At 53.1% G+C, this 20,162-nt stretch overlaps 1 protein-coding gene across 1 annotated transcript in view; it reads right to left on the bottom strand.

The window, feature by feature from the left end:
• Positions 1–2,246: 2,246 nt before the first annotated feature.
• The window catches only part of LOC144731164 (SRSF protein kinase 3-like), a 47,295-nt gene continuing 29,379 nt past the window's right edge, over positions 2,247–20,162 (bottom strand). The window contains exons 4-13 of the mRNA XM_078612128.1: positions 19,647–19,734; positions 18,915–19,004; positions 18,068–18,172; positions 16,473–16,625; positions 15,559–15,784; positions 13,616–13,716; positions 11,729–11,836; positions 10,348–10,417; positions 7,053–7,145; positions 2,247–2,563 (exon numbers count right to left, since the gene is read on the bottom strand). Of these exons, the coding sequence (XP_078468254.1) occupies positions 2,376–2,563; positions 7,053–7,145; positions 10,348–10,417; positions 11,729–11,836; positions 13,616–13,716; positions 15,559–15,784; positions 16,473–16,625; positions 18,068–18,172; positions 18,915–19,004; positions 19,647–19,734 (1,222 nt within the window). The 3' untranslated portion in view covers positions 2,247–2,375. The remainder of the gene's footprint in view (positions 2,564–7,052; positions 7,146–10,347; positions 10,418–11,728; positions 11,837–13,615; positions 13,717–15,558; positions 15,785–16,472; positions 16,626–18,067; positions 18,173–18,914; positions 19,005–19,646; positions 19,735–20,162) is intronic.

Below are 20,162 nucleotides of genomic sequence, written 5' to 3'. Positions count from 1 at the left end.
GTCGTAGTAGCGACATTATCAGTGGTGTAGTAGCGACATTATAAGTGTCGTAGTAGCGGAATTATTAGTGGTGTAGTAGCGACATTATCAGTGTCGTAGTAGCCACATTATCAGTGTCGTAGTAGCAACATTATCAGTGGTGTAGTAGCGACATTATCAGTGTCGTAGTAGCGACATTATCAGTGTCGTAGTAGCAACATTATCAGTGTTGTAGTAGCGACATTATCAGTGTCGTAGTAGCAACATTATCAGTGTCGTAGTAGCGACATTATCAGTGGTGTAGTAGCGACATTATCAGTGTCGTAGTAGCGACATTATCAGTGGCGTAGTAGCGACATTATCAGTGGTGTAGTAGCGACATTATCAGTGGCGTAGTAGCGACATTATCAGTGGCGTAGTAGCGACATTATCAGTGGTGTAGTAGCGACATTATCAGTGTCGTAGTAGCGACATTATTAGTGGCGTAGTAGCGACATTATCAGTGTCGTAGTAGCGACATTATCAGTGGTGTAGTAGCGACATTATCAGTGGTGTAGTAGCGACATTATCAGTGTCGTAGTAGCGACATTATCAGTGGCGTAGTAGCGACATTATCAGTGGTGTAGTAGCGACATTATCAGTGTCGTAGTAGCGACATTATTAGTGGCGTAGTAGCGACATTATCAGTGTCGTAGTAGCGACATTATCAGTGGTGTAGTAGCGACATTATCAGTGGTGTAGTAGCGACATTATCAGTGGTGTAGTAGCGACATTATCAGTGGTGTAGTAGCGACATTATAAGTGTCGTAGTAGCGACATTATCAGTGGTGTAGTAGCGACATTATAAGTGTCGTAGTAGCGGAATTATTAGTGGCGTAGTAGCGACATTATCAGTGTCGTAGTAGCGACATCAGTGACGTAGTGACTTCATTAATTATAATGAGTGTCGTAGTAGCTACATTATCAGTCGAGGTGGGCCCCCCCCAAAATATTGTGATTTTTCTCTTCGCAAGGCTTTCCGGGTGTCAACACGGCCATTCCTGCGTCCTACCGGGCACCAGGCACAGCCACCGCCACCTCTCGACTTAGAGAGGCTCTCCGGAGGGAGTGGTGCTGGGCACCGAGATTCTCTCCTTGAATTCTCTTCCGAATCCCAAGCACCACATCTGCGCTCCCCCCTGCCCACCAGCTTTCCGGAATATTAGTCGCTGGCTCCACTATCCATCTCGTTCCTCGACGTCACTCTCAGCTGTGTCGTATCCTTCCATGTTTACCTACTACACCTACCGCATCATCAGATGTGACAACGAGCACCTCAGGGCCCTCCGTCATTTACGTTCTCTCATCACCACCCACATCGCCGACACCCTCGCCCGTGGCATGGCCGACTGTTGCAATCTCCGTCTGTCTTTATTTCTCATCGAGTAAACCTCAAGAAACTACAGCGGCTGCAAAACATCCTCTGCACCTGTCATCATCGGCGAAATTCCCTCGCCTCCCTCCATAACAAACTACAAGATCTCCTGCCTACACTCCCTCCTCCACTAGCTTCCCACCATCACCAGCAGGGCCAGCTACAAGATCACCTGCTGTCTCTACCACCGCTTTCGGTCGTCCACCGTATCTTTCTTCGCTCACCCTACCGTCACCCTGCAACGCAGCGCACGGCAGAAGTCTCTGCAGCAGCGAGCGTGACTCACGGCCTCCTACCCGCTATTGCAAAGATCAGGGCCGTCACTGCCAGTTGTCGTCTCTTCGTGGCAGGCCCTGCCGTCTGGAACGCCATCCTGCGTCACATTCACAGCCCTCAATCTACACGGGCATTTCACAGACACTTAAAGGCCCTGCCTCTTAGATTCGCCCCGTTTTCACGGGACACTGGACTCGACTCCGCGCCTCAGAGTCACGGTCATTTATGTCTGTGGCATATTGTGCGCGTTAGAAATTGCACGCCGATTAGAACAGTTTGAGGAGCGTTTGTGGCCATTCTACTTGGAGGCCTAGTAAGCAAGCCCTCGCCAGGCCTGAATCCGGCAGGCCTAGAGCCCACGTCTAGAGTTAGCTCTACACCACAAGTGCACAGGAACCCCGCATCTTCAGGCATCCCAAAAAGATTTGTCTTTGTCTATCGGCATCTGTCTCTCTCCACGTCTCCATGTCCCATCGCCCTGCCCGACTCCCATCTGCGCAGCCATCATAGGTTTGACCACGATCGCCTCAGCGTGGGCCTTGCCTAGGCCGGCTGCAGCCAGGAGTGGCCCAGGCTCTGTGTGTGTGTCTCTCTCTCTGCGTATCTCTCTCTTGGTGTCTCCAGGTCCACTCACCCCATCTTTACAGGGCCGCCCCCGCCACCGCTCATCGTCATGACGATGGCATGGGCTATAGCCTGGGCCCCGCTAGGCCTGCTGCAGCCATTCGTGGTCGAGGCTCTGTGCGGCCGTGGCTCTGCGCCAGGGACGGGGCGCCAGCATGGGCAGCAGGAAGGAAGCGAAGGCGTTCGCCTCGTCCGCGCTCCAGCCGTACTTCTCCAGCAGCATGTCGGGCAGCGCCCACGGCGTGAGCTCGTCGATGTGCCTCATCTCTCCTGCGGGGGGTCACGGGGGTCACGAAATGCGGTGAACTGCCGTGACCACGCTGCACAACCGCTCCCCACACGCGGGCTCACCACCACCAAAAGAGCAGCAACAAAAAACAGCAACAGCCATCGTTCGTTGCGAAGTGACGGCCTTAACGTACATAGAGCCTAGCTTGTGCCACACTGGCGAGATGTTAACTACCTCGCTTGGTATACAGGAGGTTGTGGGTTCGATCCCGAACCTTACGCCTGGTGTATATTTGGAGTTTGCATGACTCTCTTCCCGTGGTCGTGTGGATTTTTCTCCGGGTTCTCCGGTTTTCTCCTCCACATTTAGAATCAACATCACGCGTTTAGAGTATTTGGCTGCTATAAATTTCCACGTAATGATAAGCCACTTTGCTGAGCTATCATTTGTGGCCAGGTCGCTTCTGAAAAACAGCTGTATAGCTCAGTGGGCCTTACCTGGTAAAATAACAAAATCGTTTTTAGTTTTGTACCAGGCTATGTGCTCGTTAAGGCCGTCACGTGAAGTGCGGAAGGTTCGCTGCTGGCAGAAGGTCACATGAAGGCACAGGTGTCATGAGTTCACTGAGATGACTGGCAGACAGCGACACGGGAACAGCAGACAAGCGGGGAAGGCAGCAATGCGGTGAGCCGGCAACACATAACCCACCCAAGCTCTGCGATCCTCTACATATAGCGTAAGCTCGAGATTATCTGCGCTCATGACGGGGAGGACAGTCGCGAATAATTCAAAATCTCGGAGAATACAAAAATACAGTAGAACCCCTCTTAACGATCACCCCTGTTAACGACTAATAGCTTAACGACGGGCCTCCATAGAGCCCAATGTGTAGTGTATAGTGTAGTGTATAGTGTAGTGTATAGTGTAGTGTATAGTAGTGTATAGTAGTGTAGTGTATAGTGTAGTGTATGGTAGTGTATAGTGTAGTGTATAGTAGTGTAGTGTATAGTGTAGTGTATGGTAGTGTATAGTGTAGTGTATAGTAGTGTAGTGTATAGTGTAGTGTATAGTGTAGTGTAGTGTATAGTGTAGTGTATAGTAGTGTAGTGTATAGTGTAGTGTATGGTAGTGTATAGTGTAGTGTATAGTAGCGTAGTGTATAGTGTAGTGTATAGTAGTGTATAGTAGTGTAGTGTATAGTGTAGTATATAGTAGTGTATAGTGTAGTGTATAGTGTAGTGTATAGTAGTGTAGTGTATAGTGTAGTGTATAGTGTAGTGTATAGTGTAGTGTATAGTAGTGTAGTGTATAGTGTAGTGTATAGTGTAGTGTATAGTGTAGTGTATAGTAGTGTAGTGTATAGTGTAGTGTATAGTAGTGAAGTACCGGTAAGTACGCTGGACACCCAGGTTGAGGCACACGTATCTTTATTACAAGTTGTCGGTACAGGACAGCACTAGAGGGGGTAGCGGCCCCCTCACCCGGATAACTGGGGATACACCCTAGCTAATCCTGACCTAACCCCAAGTCCTCCACTAACGGGCTAGGGGAGGCTAACTGGCCCGACACTGGTGAGTCGGGCTACGGTCTCCGGAGTCCCAGGGTACTGACCCTGGTTCACGGAACCACGCCTCTGGCTCGATCCTCCGCAGCCCTTACAAGGGCGGCGTCGAGGGGAGTCCAGGGCTTCTAACTAGCAGATCTTCCTTCTTCCTCCTTCGTTCCCAGACTCAGCCACGAGCTCTCTCTGTCCTCCCCCTTTATACCCCCCGTCAGGATCACAACCCCCCAGGCTGCCTGATGCGGACGTCGCTGCGGGCACCCCCCCCGTGTACTCCCGGAGCTCCGCCCACTGTGTTTATTCCCCGTTGGATCCCATGCACCTACAGCCCTCCCGTAACAACCCTACAGTAGTGTAGTGTATAGTGTAGTGTATAGTGTAGTGTATAGTGTAGTGTATAGTAGTGTATAGTAGTGTAGTGTATAGTGTAGTGTATAGTAGTGTATAGTGTAGTGTATAGTGTAGTGTATAGTGTAGTGTATAGTAGTGTAGTGTATAGTGTAGTGTATAGTAGTGTAGTGTATAGTGTAGTGTATGGTAGTGTATAGTGTAGTGTATAGTAGTGTATAGTAGTGTATAGTGTAGTGTATGGTAGTGTATAGTGTAGTGTATAGTAGTGTATAGTAGTGTAGTGTATAGTGTAGTGTATAGTAGTGTATAGTAGTGTAGTGTATAGTGTAGTGTATAGTGTAGTGTATAGTAGTGTAGTGTATAGTGTAGTGTATAGTAGTGTAGTGTATAGTGTAGTGTATAGTAGTGTAGTGTATAGTGTAGTGTATAGTATTGTAGTGTATAGTGTAGAGTATAGTGTAGTGTATAGTGTAGTGTATAGTAGTGTATAGTAGTGTATAGTAGTGTATAGTAGTGTAGTGTATAGTGTAGTGTATAGTAGTGTAGTGTATAGTGTAGTGTATAGTAGTGTAGTGTATAGTGTAGTGTATAGTAGTGTAGTGTATAGTGTAGTGTATAGTAGTGTAGTGTATAGTGTAGTGTATAGTAGTGTATAGTGTAGTGTATAGTAGTGTAGTGTATAGTGTAGTGTATAGTGTAGTGTATAGTAGTGTAGTGTATAGTGTAGTGTATAGTGTAGTGTATAGTAGTGTATAGTGTAGTGTATGGTAGTGTATAGTAGTGTAGTGTATAGTGTAGTGTATGGTAGTGTATAGTGTAGTGTATAGTAGTGTAGTGTATAGTGTAGTGTATAGTGTAGTGTATAGTAGTGTATAGTGTAGTGTATGGTAGTGTATAGTAGTGTAGTGTATAGTGTAGTGTATAGTAGTGTATAGTGTAGTGTATAGTAGTGTAGTGTATAGTGTAGTGTATAGTGTAGTGTATAGTGTAGTGTATAGTGTAGTGTATAGTAGTGTATAGTGTAGTGTATGGTAGTGTATAGTAGTGTAGTGTATAGTGTAGTGTATAGTAGTGTATAGTGTAGTGTATAGTAGTGTAGTGTATAGTGTAGTGTATAGTGTAGTGTATAGTGTAGTGTATAGTGTAGTGTATAGTAGTGTATAGTGTAGTGTATAGTAGTGTAGTGCCTCCATAGAGCCCAATGTGTTCGCTTACTGACGGGCTTACGACGAGCATGCGACTGCCAATTTTCGGCCAATCGGCGAGCTCCAAAATCGTCTGACTGGGCATCGGCCAATCAGCGACGTCCATTCATGAGCGTTGGGGCATTATTTACGTTCAGTGTCTGCTGCGCTTTGAAGTGGAAACATATACTCGCTTAACGACCAAATAATTTGACCGGTTTCGTGGAACCAATTACCGTCGTTAAGAGGGGTTCTACTCTAGCCATATAATGTGCGGATCTCTATGCCAAAAACTACCGATCGACCGATCGATGCGCGCCATCGGTGATGACACTTTCCTGCTCCCGCCCAGAAGAAGATTCGGACCACGGAGTGTATAGCAGCGGAGTCACGCCTATCGACGTCAATAAAACCCCGCCCACTGTTGTGAAGATATGCAACTACTGTACTGTAGTGGCGATCACGTGGATTTCGGATTTAGCCAGAGCACCCTATTTTTTCGGTTTAAGCACATGGCTTGCGATAGACATTTCCAAGAATAACAATGTAAAACAGTTTTCAGATGAATAATTTGGGGCTTAAGGGGAAAATCCACAAGTTATTAATTTATGTCAAAATCTCAGTGTGCGTGGTCCATCCGCAAATCGGATAAATCGCACGCGGATAATCCAGAGTCTACTGTATAAAAGTTGTATACGGCCAATTAACCCTTTCCTGTTCCGAGATCTTCGCAAGGCGGGTCCATGTTTACCGCTGAACCTCGGAACGCGCGACCGGCTCAGCGTAAAGTTTTTTTATTTCGCGAGGCGTAGTAGTAGTAGTAGTAGCGTCGGCGCTTTTTGAAAGACATTGTTTACCCACCGCAAAGAATCGAGTATTGGACGTGCGAGAGGAAAGGCCATTCAGCGTTGCGGGGGATCGAGGGTTGCCCCCTCTCACTTAGCGTGGGTTTTTCTCACTCGTTTACGGAGGTGGCCAAACATCCCCAATGTAGGATGACAGAGCTTGGGCAATCATTGACAGCGCCGTGAACGTGTGGTTTCCCATGCCTCTGGATCACTCCCCTCTACTCTCTCTGAGAGCGAACGGCAAAACTGCGTGCGTCACACATTTCTCAAACGTTGATCATTATTCGTTCGCCAACTCCACGGTTGCCCCACTCCCCGATAATAATAATAACAAACAATCACGTTTGCTTTCGTGTAGCATCGTTCAGTCCGTGCAAATCTGCATCTCACACAATCGCCGAGGAGCCACTAACAAGCTGCAGTGCGGCAGCCGTGCAGGCGGGGGTGTGAGCCGGCGCTGGCAACACATTTCCCAAGCTCTGGACTCCTCTACATATTAAGATGTTTTGCGAAAGGGCTGAGGGTGGGGGTGGGGGGGGAGGTCGCGTGAGTTATCGATGGGTGTCACTCTGCGCGGTGCACCGACCTTTGCTGTTGAATATTTCCCGAGAGTATCGTCCGGACATCGCAAAACTCTTTGGGAGGTTTCCAAGCAGCTCGATGATGTGTGCAATGTGGTCTGCGCACGCACACGCACACACAGACAGACAAAGGTCCCCCGTATAGCCTCTTAACAGACTGTTGGGGCAAGTGCTGTTAGGGAGCGCTCGTGAAGGCCGGAACGGCACACGAGGGGGTGGGTGGCCAGCACCGCGCCCGGCCGCCTTTGTCTCCCCAGTGGCGATGTTTACACACCGCGCAAGGTAGTCATTTCAGGCTGAGTCGAGACGCACACACACATACACACATGTCAGCACACACGTGTGTACACACTCAAATGCTCTAATCCATTCCTGGAGCAATTGCAGATCAATTGCGTGACTGTGTGTGACTGTGTGTGACTGTGTGACTGTGTCTGTGAGTGACTGTGTTTGCGTGACTGTGTGTGTTGTGTGAGTTGTGTGTGACTGTGAGTGTGACTGTGTGTCTGTGTGTGTGTGTGTGACTGTGTGTGACTGTGTGTGACTGTGTGACTGCGTGTGACTGTGTGTGTCTGTGTGTGTGTGTGACTGTGTGTGACTGTGTGTGTGTGACTGTGTGTGACTGTGTGTGACTGTGTGTGTGACTGTGTGTGACTGTGTGTCTCTGTGTGTGACTATGTGTGACTGTGTGTGTCTGTGTGTCTGTGTGTGACTGTGTGTGTGGCTGTGTGTGACTGTGTGTGTCTGTGTGTGTGTGAGACTGTGTGTGACTGTGTGTGATTGTGTGTGTGACTGTGTGACTGTGTGTGACTGTGTGTGACTGTGTATGACTGTGTGACTTTGTATGTCTGTGTGTGACTGTGTGTGTGACTGTGTGTGTGACTGTGACTGTGTGTGACTGTGTGTGACTGTGTGTGACTGCGTATGACTGTGTGACTTTGTATGTCTGTGTGTGACTGTGTGTGTGACTGTGTGTGTGACTGTGTGTGACTGTGTGTGACTGTGTGACTGTGTATGTCTGTGTGTGACTGTGTGTGTGTGAGTGACTGTGTGTGACTGTGCGTGTGTGACTGTGTGTGTGACTGTGTGTTTTGTGCGTGTTGTGTGTGACTGTGAGTGTGACTGTGTGTGTGTGACTGTGTGTGCTGTGTGTGTCTGTGAGTGACTGTGTGTGACTGTGTGTGGCTGTGTGTGACTGTGTGTGTGGCTGTGTGTGACTGTGTGTGACTGTGTGTGTGACTGTGTGTGACTGTGTGTCTCTGTGTGTGACTATGTGTGACTATGTGTGTCTGTGTGTCTGTGTGTGATTGTGTGTGTGGCTGTGTGTGACTGTGTGTGTCTGTGTGTGACTGTGTGTGACTGTGTGTGACTATGTGTGACTGTGTGTGTCTGTGTGTGACTATGTGTGACTATGTGTGTCTGTGTGACTGTGTGTGACTGTGTGTGTCTGTGTGTCTGTGTGTGACTGTGTGTGACTGTGTGTGTGCTGTGTGTGGCTGTGTGTGTGTGAATGTGTGTGTGACTGTGTGTGTGACTGTGTGTGTGTGTGACTGCCTACGATCCATCCTGGGTTTAACCAGGCTGGATTGTGTGAGGAGCTCACAAGTCCTTGAAAGATCTGGGCAAAGTCCCATCAGTGAGCTCCTCCGGCAGGCAAGGCTGCGTTGGCTGGGTCATGTAGCCCGCATGCCCAGCCACCGCATGCCTAAACAGCTTTTGTTCGGCCGGATCGAGGGGGCTAAACGGGCGCGGCACGGGCTAGAGAAGAGATGGAGTGATGTGGTACAGGAGGATGTGGAGCTGAGTGGACTTGCCGATGACTGGTACCAGCGGTGTCAAGATCGGCCTCAGTGGAGGAGGCTCGTGAAGGACGCTACTGGGCAGTTGGAGGCAGTCGCCCTCCAACAACAACGGAGGGTGGAGGAGCGACGCTCACAACAACGAGCGGAGCGCCGGGTGGCTAAAGCACAGCAAGTTGGCACAGTAGGGGGCACAGGTGGTGCATCAGCCAGTCATCTCGGTCATCTCGGTCAGTCGACCCGTGGCACCTGGGTCTGCCCCGTGACCTCCTGCCAGCGGGCGTTCGACACTTCACGTGGCCTCAGGGTGCACATGGCCTGGCACAAGCGTCGTGGTGACGTCACCGCCACTTAGTGGCGAATGGCGGTTGTTGTTGTTGTTGTTGTGTGACTGTGTGTGACTGTGTGTGTGACTGTGACTGTGGTTCTGAGTGTGATTGTGAGTGTGTGACTGTGGTTGTGAGTGTATAACTGGTTGTGAGTGTGACTGTGAGTGTGACTGTGAGTGTGACTGTCAGTGTGGTTGTGAGTGTGGTTGTGAGTGTGTGAGTGTGGTTGTGAGTGTGTGGTCGTGAGACTGTGGTTGTGAGTGTGAGACTGTGGTTGTGAGTGTGTGACTGTGAGTGTGTGAGTGTGGTTGTGATTGTGTGAGTGTGGTTGTGAGACTGTGGTTGTGAGTGTGTGGTTGTGAGTGTGTAGTTGTGGGTGTGTGGTTGTGAGTGTGGTTGTGAGTGTGAGTGTGTTTGTGAGTGTGGTTGTGAGTGTGTGAGTGTGGTTGTGAGTGTGAGTGTGGTTGTGAGTGTGGTTGTGAGTGTGGTTGTGAGTGTGTGAGTGTGGTTGTGAGACTGTGGTTGTGAGTGTGATTGTGAGTGTGATTGTGAGTGTGTGAGACTGTGGTTGTGAGTGTGATTGTGAGTGTGTGAGACTGTGGTCGTGAGTGTGTGGTTGTGAGTGTGACTGTGGTTGTGAGACTGTGGTTGTTAGTGTGAGTGTGGTTGTGAGACTGTGGTTGTGAGTGTGTGAGTGTGGTTGTGAGTGTGTGGTTGTGAGTGTGTGACTGTGAGTGTGGTTGTGAGTATGGTTGTGTGACTGTGGTTGTGAGTGTGTGAGTGTGGTTGTGAGACTGTGGTTGTGAGTGTGTGACTGTGAGTGTGGTTGTGAGTGTGTGACTGTGGTTGTGAGTGTGGTTGTGAGACTGTGGTTGTGAGTGTGTGACTGTGAGTGTGGTTGTGAGTGTGGTTGTGACTGTGGTTGTGAGTGTGAGACTGTGGTTGTGAGTGTGTGACTGTGAGTGTGTGAGTGTGGTTGTGAGTGTGATTGTGTGTGACTGTGAGTGTGTGACTGTGGTTGTGAGTGTGTGGTTGTGACTGTGAGTGTGTGACTGTGGTTGTGAGTGTGTGACTGTGAGTGTGGTTGTGAGACTGTTGTTGTGAGTGTGGTTGTGAGTGTGGTTGTGAGACTGGTTATGAGTGTGTGGTTGTGAGTGCGACTGTTCACGAACCCTCGTCTCTGGAGTATCCCTCCCCCGAGTGCGGCTCAAAGAGATATCCTCCTGTGGCCAACTCGAAGGCCTGGGATGTGAGACAGAGGGACACATGGACACCGCGATATGAGACGAGTGGGGTGGTACTAGTGGTGTGGTTCTAGTAGTGTGGTACTAGTGGTACTAGCGGTGTAGTACTAGCGGTGCTAGTGGTGTGGTACTAGTGGTGTGGTACTAGTGGTGTGGTACTAGTGGTCTGGTACTAGTGGTTCTAGCGGTGCTAGTGGTGTGGTACTAGTGGTGTGGTACTAGTGGTGTGGTACTAGTGGTATGGTACTAGCGGTACTAGTGGTTCTAGTGGTTCTAGTGGTACTAGTGGTGTGGTTCTAGCAGTACTAGTGGTGTGGTTCTAGCGGTACTAGTGGTTCTAGTGGTGTGGTTCTAGCGGTACTAGTGGTTCTAGTGGTACTAGTGGTACTAGTGGTGTGGTACTAGTGGTGTGGTTCTAGTGGTGTGGTACTAGTGGTGTGGTGCTAGTGGTGTGGTACTAGTGGTGTGGTACTAGTGGTGTGGTACTAGTGGTACTAGTGGTACTAGTGGTGTGGTGCTAGTGGTGTGGTACTAGTGGTGTGGTTCTAGCAGTACTAGTGGTGTGGTACTAGTGGTGTGGTTCTAGTGGTACTAGTGGTACTAGTGGTGTGGTACTAGTGGTGTGGTTCTAGTGGTGTGGTACTAGTGGTGTGGTTCTAGTGGTGTGGTTCTAGTGGTGTGGTTCTAGTGGTGTGGTTCTAGTGGTGTGGTTCTAGTGGTGTGGTACTAGTGGTGTGGTTCTAGTGGTTCTAGTGGTACTAGTGGTGTGGTTCTAGTGGTGTGGTACTAGTGGTGTGGTTCTAGTGGTGTGGTTCTAGTGGTGTGGTACTAGTGGTGTGGTTCTAGTGGTTCTAGTGGTACTAGTGGTGTGGTTCTAGTGGTGTGGTACTAGTGGTGTGGTTCTAGTGGTGTGGTACTAGTGGTGTGGTTCTAGTGGTGTGGTACTAGTGGTGTGGTTCTAGTGGTGTGGTACTAGTGGTGTGGTACTAGTGGTGTGGTACTAGTGGTGTGGTTCTAGTGGTGTGGTACTAGTGGTGTGGTACTAGTGGTGTGGTTCTAGTGGTGTGGTACTAGTGGTGTGGTACTAGTGGTGTGGTACTAGTGGTGTGGTACTAGTGGTGTGGTACTAGTGGTACTAGTGGTGTGGTACTAGTGGTGTGGTACTAGTGGTGTGGTTCTAGTGGTGTGGTACTAGTGGTGTGGTACTAGTGGTGTGGTTCTAGCAGTACTAGTGGTGTGGTACTAGTGGTACTAGTGGTGTGGTACTAGTGGTACTAGTGGTACTAGTGGAGTGGTACTAGCTGCGGACCATGCAGGCGGTGCTCCAGATGTCGGCCGACGTTCCGTACTCGGCCCCCAGCAGCACCTCCAGGGCGCGGTACTGCCGCGTCTGGATGTCGTCCGAGAAGTGCTTGTCCTGGCAGGGGTCACGGGGGTCACGGCAGAGGTCACGGCACAGAGGTCACAGAGGTCACGGCACAGAGGTCACGGCACAGAGGTCACGGCACAGGGGTCACGGATAACGGCACAGAGGTCACGGCACAGGGGTCACGGGGGTCACAGCACAGAGGTCACAGCAGAGGTCACGGCACAGGGGTCACGGCACAGAGGTCACGGCACAGAGGTCAATGCGTTGTGGTCACGGCATAGGTCATGGGCCGCCGCTAGGTCGACTCAGCCTTAATTGAAGACAGTACCTGGTGTTGCTGTGAAACATCAGCACTGGGGAGACAAAGGCGGCTGAGCGTTGGTCCTGGCCTGCATTGATGTGTTCTCGACCAGCACTTGCCCACAAACATAATCGATGGTGATAGTGATAGCTGTGGTGGTTACTTGTGGATCTGAGTGATGGTTGTGGTGATGGTGGTGATGGTGGTGGTGATGGTCGTGGTGGTTACTTGTGGACCTGAGTGGTGGTGGTGGTGGTGATGGTGGTGGTTATTTGTGGACCTGAGTGGTTGTGATGGTTGTGATAGTGGTGGTGATGGCTGTGGTGGTGACTTGTAGATCTGAGTGGTGGTGGTGATGGTGGTGGTGGTGGTGATGGTGGTGGTGGTGGTGATGGTGGTGGTGGTGGTGATGGTGGTGGTGGTGGTAATAGGGGAGCGGGGAGTGCAGCGGTTAGCATGGGGCACTACGAACCCGGCAAACCTGGTCCTGGGCCTCCTCTAAGTCGAATCAGCCTGAAATGAGTACCTGGTGCAATGTGTAAACATCGCCACTGGGGAGACAAAGGTGACCGGGCGTGGTGGTGGTCACCCACCCTCTCGTGTGCTGTACCGGCCTTCATAGGTGCTCGCTAACAGCACTTGCCCCGACAGTCTGTTAAGGCTATACGGGGGATATTTGTCTTTGGAGGTGATCATAGTGGTGGAATACTGTCGATGAGATGGTGATTGGTGGTGGTGATAGCGGTGATGAGGTAGTGGTGTCGTAATTAAGGTGGAGGAGGTGATGACAATGATGTTGGAAGATCTGAGGTGGTCGTCATGGTGGTGGGTGGTGGTGGTGGAGGCGATAGTGGTGATCGATGTGGTGAGGTGGTGAGATGATGGTGGGAGCAGATGTGGTGGTGGTGGTCATATTGATGGATGTAGCGGTGGTGAGGTGTGACTGTGCGTGAATCTTTGTCAAGGCGGAGAGACGGTGGTGATGGTGTAAGTGGCGAGGTGGAGGTGACACTGGTGGAGGTGCTGGTGGTGATGGTGTAAGTGGCGAGGTGACATTTGTGGTGGTGGTGATGGAAGATGTAAATGGTGGTGGTGAATTAGATTTCGTTGGTGTTTTTGGGTGAGGCGGTGGTGATGGTGGCGGCGGTGGCGGTAATGGAGAAGGTGATGGATGAGGCCGGTGGAGAAAGAGGAGGTGGAGGTGGAGGAGGAGGTGGAGGAGCTGGAGGAGGAGGTGGAGGAGGATGTGGAGGTGGAGGAGTTGGAGGAGGCGGAGGAGGTGGAGGAGGAGGTGGAGGAGGTGGAGAGGGAGATGGATGAGGTGGAGGAGGTGGAGGGGGAGATGGAGTAGGAGGATGTGGAGGAGGAGGTGGAGGGGGAAATGGAGGAGGTGGAGGGGGAGATGGAGTAGGTGGAGGAGGTGGAGGAGGAGGTGGAGGAGGAGGTGGAGGAGGAGGTGGAGGAGGTGAAGGAGGAAGTGGAGGAGGAGGTGAAGGAGGAGGTGGAGGAGGTGGAGGAGGTCGTACCACCCAGCAGGCGTTGCCCAGGTCGACGACCTTCACGAGGAGATGTTCGGCGCTTGCCGGGTCCAGGATGTCTGGCAGCAGATCCGCAGCGCTCGGCACGACTGCGGCCAATCACCGACACCACGCAACTTGTCGGTTCACTCTTTGTAATCATCGACTTTTCATCATGGGACCTCCTTTTCCAGTACCAAAATATACTACTAGGGTTTTTCCCCTTTTTTCTGGCATTTGACTGCAAGTATTGTGGTTAATGTAAGCATGATTCCTTGCAAAAGGTGTCAGTTTTGTTTCCAGACAAAAGGGGAAAAACCCCTATTAGTACATCGACTTTTCCTCAATATTCCTAAATCTTATTTTTTTTTAAACCACACAAACGCAACTTTAGTTTGTGGTTTGATATCCATGCTTTCGACTTATGTGCAAAAAGCAACGTTCATTTGTCACAATCGACCTATGTGTGTATGTATGTTGAACTTCTTTCGCACCGTACGTAGCCAACCGTGCTAATCGGAGGTGCGGGTGTAAGGACAACAAACTAAACATAAAAAGCGGTTCTGTAGAAATGAGTTTGTCAATCCAGATGATGATTTAAAAGCACGCATATATATCCAGCGGTTTCCTAATTTCGGAAGGAAGAGCGTTCCAGACGGCCGCAGAAGAGCATTTGTAGGCGCGCGATGCGGTGAACACCGTCTTTGTTTGACGGTTAGTCAAAAGCCGCTGCTGCGAGGATGAATGGAGTTTGCGTGGTGATGGTTTATGATCCTTGACGAGAACAGCGAGGTATTGTGGCTCATTTGTTGCAAAGCTGTTTGGTGGGTGCCAAGAGATGGGACGGAAGCCAGCATTGAGTGCCACGGTGGCTAGGAGATGTTAGCTACCTCGCCTGGTATACAGGAGGTCGTGGGTTCGATCCCGACCCTAACGCCTGCTGCTGTATATTTGGAGTTTGTGCGTGTCTCTCTCTCATCATCATCACGGTGGCTAGGAGATGTTAACTACCTCGCCTGGTGTACAGGAGGTCGTGCATTAGATCCCGACCCTGATGCCTGCTGTATATTTTGAGTTTGCGTCTCTCTCTCTCTCTCCGTGGTCGCGTGGATTTTTCTCTGGGGTCCTCCGGTTTCCCCCTCCACATTTAAAATCAACAACGTCACGCGTTTAGAGTGTTTGGCCGCTGTAAATGTCCACGTGATGATGACAAGCCACTTTGTTGAGCACTCATTCGTGACGACCAGCTCGCTTCTGAAAAAACAGCTACACAGCTCAGCGGGCCTTACCTGGCATATTAAACATATTTTATTTCATCGTTAAGTTTTATAGTTTATTCTCTGCGTCCGTTCCTGGGCAGAACGAAACATTTCTGTGGAAGGGGAACGTTCAAATTCCGCGTTGACACCGCGGCAGACGAACGTGGGACCCACCGTGCAGCGGAGTGGCTGGCGAAGAGAGTTCATCCAAGGTCACCGCTCCCCCCTCCTCCCTCCCCCCTGCTCCCCCATCCACCCCATCCTCCCTCCCCCCTGCTCCCCCATCCACCCCGTTCTCACCCACCCCTTCTCCCCCATCCTCACTCCCCACTACTCCCCCATCCACCCCATCCTCCCTCCCCGCTGCTCCCCCATCCACCCCATCCTCACTCCCCCCTGCTCCCCCATCCACCCCGTTCTCACTCACCCCTTCTCCCCCATGCTCACTCCCCCCTGCTCCCCCACCCTCCTCATCCTCACTCCTCCCTACCAACTCTGCCTCCCAATACTCAATCCTCATCAAGTCCCCATCCTCCCCGTACTCCCTCGCCAATGCTCCCCCGTCCTCGCCGTGACCGCCCCCTATCACCTCCCAATCCCCGCCATCGTCGCTGCCGCCTGCCCCCCCCTCCTCCTCGTCTTCCCTCCCCATCACCCCCCATTCTTCCCCAAACTCGATGCCCTCCTGCCCACCCTCGCCCCCTCCCGTCGCTCCCCATCCCTCGCCATCATCGCCGCTGCTCATCGCCCCCCCTTCTTCCTCCTCCTCCTCCTCGTCGCTCCTCGCCGGGCGGAGTCGTCGCTGGGGTCGCGGGGCTCCTTCGCTCGTCGTCGTCGTCGCCATCGCCGCTCTGCGTTTCTCCTCTTCCTCCTCTTCCCTCCTGCCGTACGATTGCTCCCTCCACCTGCGCGGAGGTTCCTGCGGATGATTGCGAGGAGCGGAACGACGGGCGCCGTCTGTTACGGCTGGGGAGACGACGCTCCGGTGCGCGCTCGCGATCCAGTGCCCGGTGGATCTAGCGGTGATTTTGCGATTCGCGGTCATCCTGCTTAGACGATGGGAAGGCGGATGATGGGAAGGCGGGGTGGGTGGGGAGGTGAGTGTGTGGATGGTCGGGGAGGCGGGTGGGGCGGAGGAGCGACGTTCACAACAACGAGCGGAGCGCCGGGTGGCTATAGCACAGCGAGTTGGCACAGTAGGGGGCACAGGTGGTGCATCGGCCACTCATCTCAGTCAGTCGACCCATGGCACCTGGGACACTTCACGTGGCCTCAAGGTGCACATAGCCTGGCACAAGCGCAGTGGTGACGTCACCGCCACTTAGCGGCGAATGCCGGTTGTTGTTGTTGGGGGTTGGTGGGGAGGCGGGTGGGGTGGGAGTGTAGCGGCTTAGCGCTACGCTGCGCTACAAATCCGGCGACCCGAATTCCATTCCTGCTCACGGCCGAGATCGGTGACGATTATCTGAACCGGTCCCGGGCCTCCCCTAGATCGACTCAGCCTGGGGGTAGGTGGTAGTTGAGGGGGGGGGGGGTAGTGGGTGGGTTTGGTGGGTGGGTTGGTTGGTGGGGGGTTGGTGGGGGGGGCGGTGGAGGTGCGCGCACACCTGCAGCGGCACAGCTGCGCGCCGGCCTGCCGTGGCGTGAGCGGCCAGCCTGCTCAGGTAGTCGTCCCCGACGCACAGCAGCACGTTCTCGGGCTTGATGTCCGTGTGGATGACCCCGCAGCGCGCGTGCAGGTACTCCAGGGCCTGCAGCACCTGCGGGGACACGTGGGGGGACACGTGGGGGACAAGTGGGGGGACACGTGGTGGGACACGTGGGGGACACGTGGGGGGACACGTGGGGGACACGTGGGGGGACACGCGGGGGACACGTGGGGGGACACGTGGGGGGACACGTGAGGGGACACGTGGGGGACACGTGGTGGGACACGTGGGGGACACGTGGGGGGACACGTGGGGGACACGTGGGGGGACACGCGGGGGACACGTGGGGGGACACGTGGGGGGACACGTGAGGGGACACGTGGGGGACACGCGGGGGACACGTGGTGGGACACGTGGGGGACACGTGGTGGGACACGTGAGGGTACACGTGGGGGACACGTGGGGGGTCACGTGATGGGACACGTGGGGGGACACGCGGAGGGACACGTGGGGGACACGTGGGGGGTCACGTGGGGGACACGCGGAGGGACACGCGGGGGGACACGCGGTGGGACACGTGGGGGACACGTGGGGGACACGTGACAGGGATGACGGCAGACTGTCGCTCACACACCGCAAATTGCGCGTCTCTTTCGCAAAATAAAATTAAACGGGTTCGACGGAAAGCCGCCCGCTTCCGTCGAGTCGTCGCTTGTGAAAACGAATCGATGGTGGGGTTTTGCCTGCCGAGATATAAACATTGTTTTAGTTTTATTTGTATTTAAAAAAAAAGTGATTTGTTTACTTGAACGAGACTTTGCACTCCCGCCGTGTTTGCGATTTAGTATTTGTTGTTGCGACGTTCTGACCTGCCCCGACGGGACATCTGTGACATAAGCCTTTTCTGTTCACAAAATATTACTAAAAAATATATAGGCGACGTTTCGGGCAATGACCCTTCTTCATTGCACGCACGCTACGAAGAAGGCCCCCATTGCCTGAAATCCGTCAGCTGTGCTCCACATGTTCATCCGCTTCAAGGCGCCGCGGTGTCATTGACGAACGCGTTTAGTTCTTTTGCAACTCAAAGGGGCCGTCCATAAATGACGTCACGTACCTAGGGGGGGGTTCAGACATTTGTGACGATGTGTGACGAGGGGGGGGGGGGGGTTGAGAAATGTGACGTCACGTCAAAATGCGCAACTTTAAATGAATATATAATTGTTATAACAACACTAATTGTTATAACAACACTCCTACAACATCAGAGTGCAGCGCCACATTAAATACGCACCACAATGACAATAGTTTAAAGCGATTTGAAGCATGTTTTTATTAAAATAATTCAATATGGTTTTGGCGGGGGGGGGGGGCAGAGCTTTGTGACGTCATATTTGAGAGGGGGGGGGTCTGACTTTTTGTGACGCCGTGTGACGAGGGGGGGGGAAGGTGAAAAATCGTCCAAAATCGCGTGACGTCATTTACGGACGGCCCCTTAATGGATGACGCTGACGATGAAAATATTGCGTGACGATGGTGACGACGGGCCCCACCTGGCGGATGATGGTCTTGACGCAGGGGATGGGGATGCCGCTGTAATTGGCCCTGACGATCCACAGCAGCAGCTGCTGCCCCAACGCCTCGAACACCATGCACATGTCCACCGTGACGTCAAGGGAAGCCCGACGGTTTTGCACCTACCCTCTGATCCTCGCACCACTCGCCACGTCACTAGCTCTGTGCCATCCCGTGCGCTACGCTCGCAGTCGTCCGTCTCTGTGCCTCCCTCGAACCTGCGCCCAGCCTCGATCGCTCACTCACTCGCTCGCTCGCTGACTCACTCACTCGCTGACCCACTCACTTAACCACTCACTCACCCACTCACCCACTCACTCACTCACCCATTCACCCGCTCACTCACTCACACACTCACTCACACACCTACTCACTCACCCACTCACTTACTCACTCACTCACCCAGTCACCCGCTCACTGACCCGCTCACTCACCCACTCACTCACTCGCTCGCTGACCCACTCACTCACCCACTCACTCACCCGCTCGCTGACTCACTCACTCACTCACCCATTCACTTAACCACTCACTCACTCACTCACCCACTCACTCACCCACCCGCTCGCTGACCCACTCACTCACCCCTTCACTTACCCACTCACTCACCTGCCCCCATCACCACCCCTACCCCATCCCCTCCTTAACCACTCCCACCTGTCCTCCTAACTGTCACCATAACTACTCCACCACTTTAATACAAACAACAACAACCCCACCACTCCCATCTGACGTGCCATTTCACGAACTGCTGGACCTGAGGGCGCCAGGCACATCAACTTAAAGTAGAGACCCCGACCCCACCACCGCCCCACCCTGCGGAGGGATACGGATTCCGTTCGGCCCAGACACTTTGAAGTTGTCGAGCAGAGCGACGACTCGTTCCCGGTACGGATCTTCGGAGTCCGCCTCCCGTATCTGTGAGCGACACGCCGGTGGATGGGAGGGGGTGTGTGGGGGGGGTGGGTAGGGGTGGTGGGTGGTTGGTGGGTCGGGGTGGGTGGGGGGTGGGTGTGGGGGGGTGTATTGGGGTGGGTAGGGGTGGTGGGTGGGTGGTGGGTGGGGGGGTGGGGGTGAGTGGGTGTTGGTAGGGGGGGGGGGTGGGTTTTGGGGTTGGTGGGTAGGGGTGGTGGGTGGGTGGGTGGGGGGGTGGGGGTGGGTGGGGGTGGTGGGGGGTAGGTAGGGTGGGGGTGGGTGGGGGGGTAGGTAGGGGTGGTGGGTGGGTGGTTGGTGGGTGGGGGTGGGTGGGGTGGGTGTGGGGGGGTGTATTGGGGTGGGTGGGTAGGGGTGGTGGGTGGGTGGTTGGTGGGTTGGGTGGGTGGTTGGTGGGTTGGGTGGGTGGGGGTGGGTGGGGGTGGGTGGGGTGGGTGGGGTGGGTGGGGGGTGCATGTTGGTGGGTTGGTAGGGGAGGGTGGGGGTGTGCGGTGAGTGTGGATGGGGGTGTTGATGGGGGTGGCTGGGGGGGTCCTCGTTCAGCGGTTCCTGTTCACCCTCCGCGAGGTGGAACGCTTTCCGCGTGACACAGACCGCGCCGGGTGCCGGAGTGTCGCCGCCACTCACCCGCTGCAGGATGCTGACCTCGTCCTGAGCTGCCTGCGCGTAGTGCAGGGCGCTCTTCACCACCTTGAGCGCCACGAAGCGCTTGACCCTGGACGCGGCAAACGCAACGCACCGTTCGGCACCGCTCATCACCGCTCATCACCGCTCATCACCGCTCATCACCGCTCATCACCGCTCATCACCGCTTATCACCGCTCATCACCGCTCATCACCGCTCATCACCGCTCATCACCGCTCATCACCGCTCATCACCGCTCATCACCACTCATCACCGCTCATCAGCGCGACGTGAGCAACCATCGCAGTTGAGGGTGAGAGGCAGAGAAGTCGTCATGGTGATGACAACGATGACGACGATGATTATGACCACGATGATGACGACGATGACGGTGATGATGATGATGATGCCAGTGACGATACAACAATGATGGTGATCGCGATGGTGATGATGATGATGATGCTGACGACGGTGATGATGATGACGGTAATGATGATGATGATGCCAATGACGATACA

Source organism: Lampetra planeri, chromosome 38 (assembly GCF_965212315.1).
Source record: "Lampetra planeri chromosome 38, kcLamPlan1.2.h2, whole genome shotgun sequence".
Classification (NCBI taxonomy): Eukaryota; Metazoa; Chordata; class Hyperoartia; order Petromyzontiformes; family Petromyzontidae; genus Lampetra; species Lampetra planeri.
This window is presented reverse-complemented; position numbering and strand designations above follow the sequence as displayed.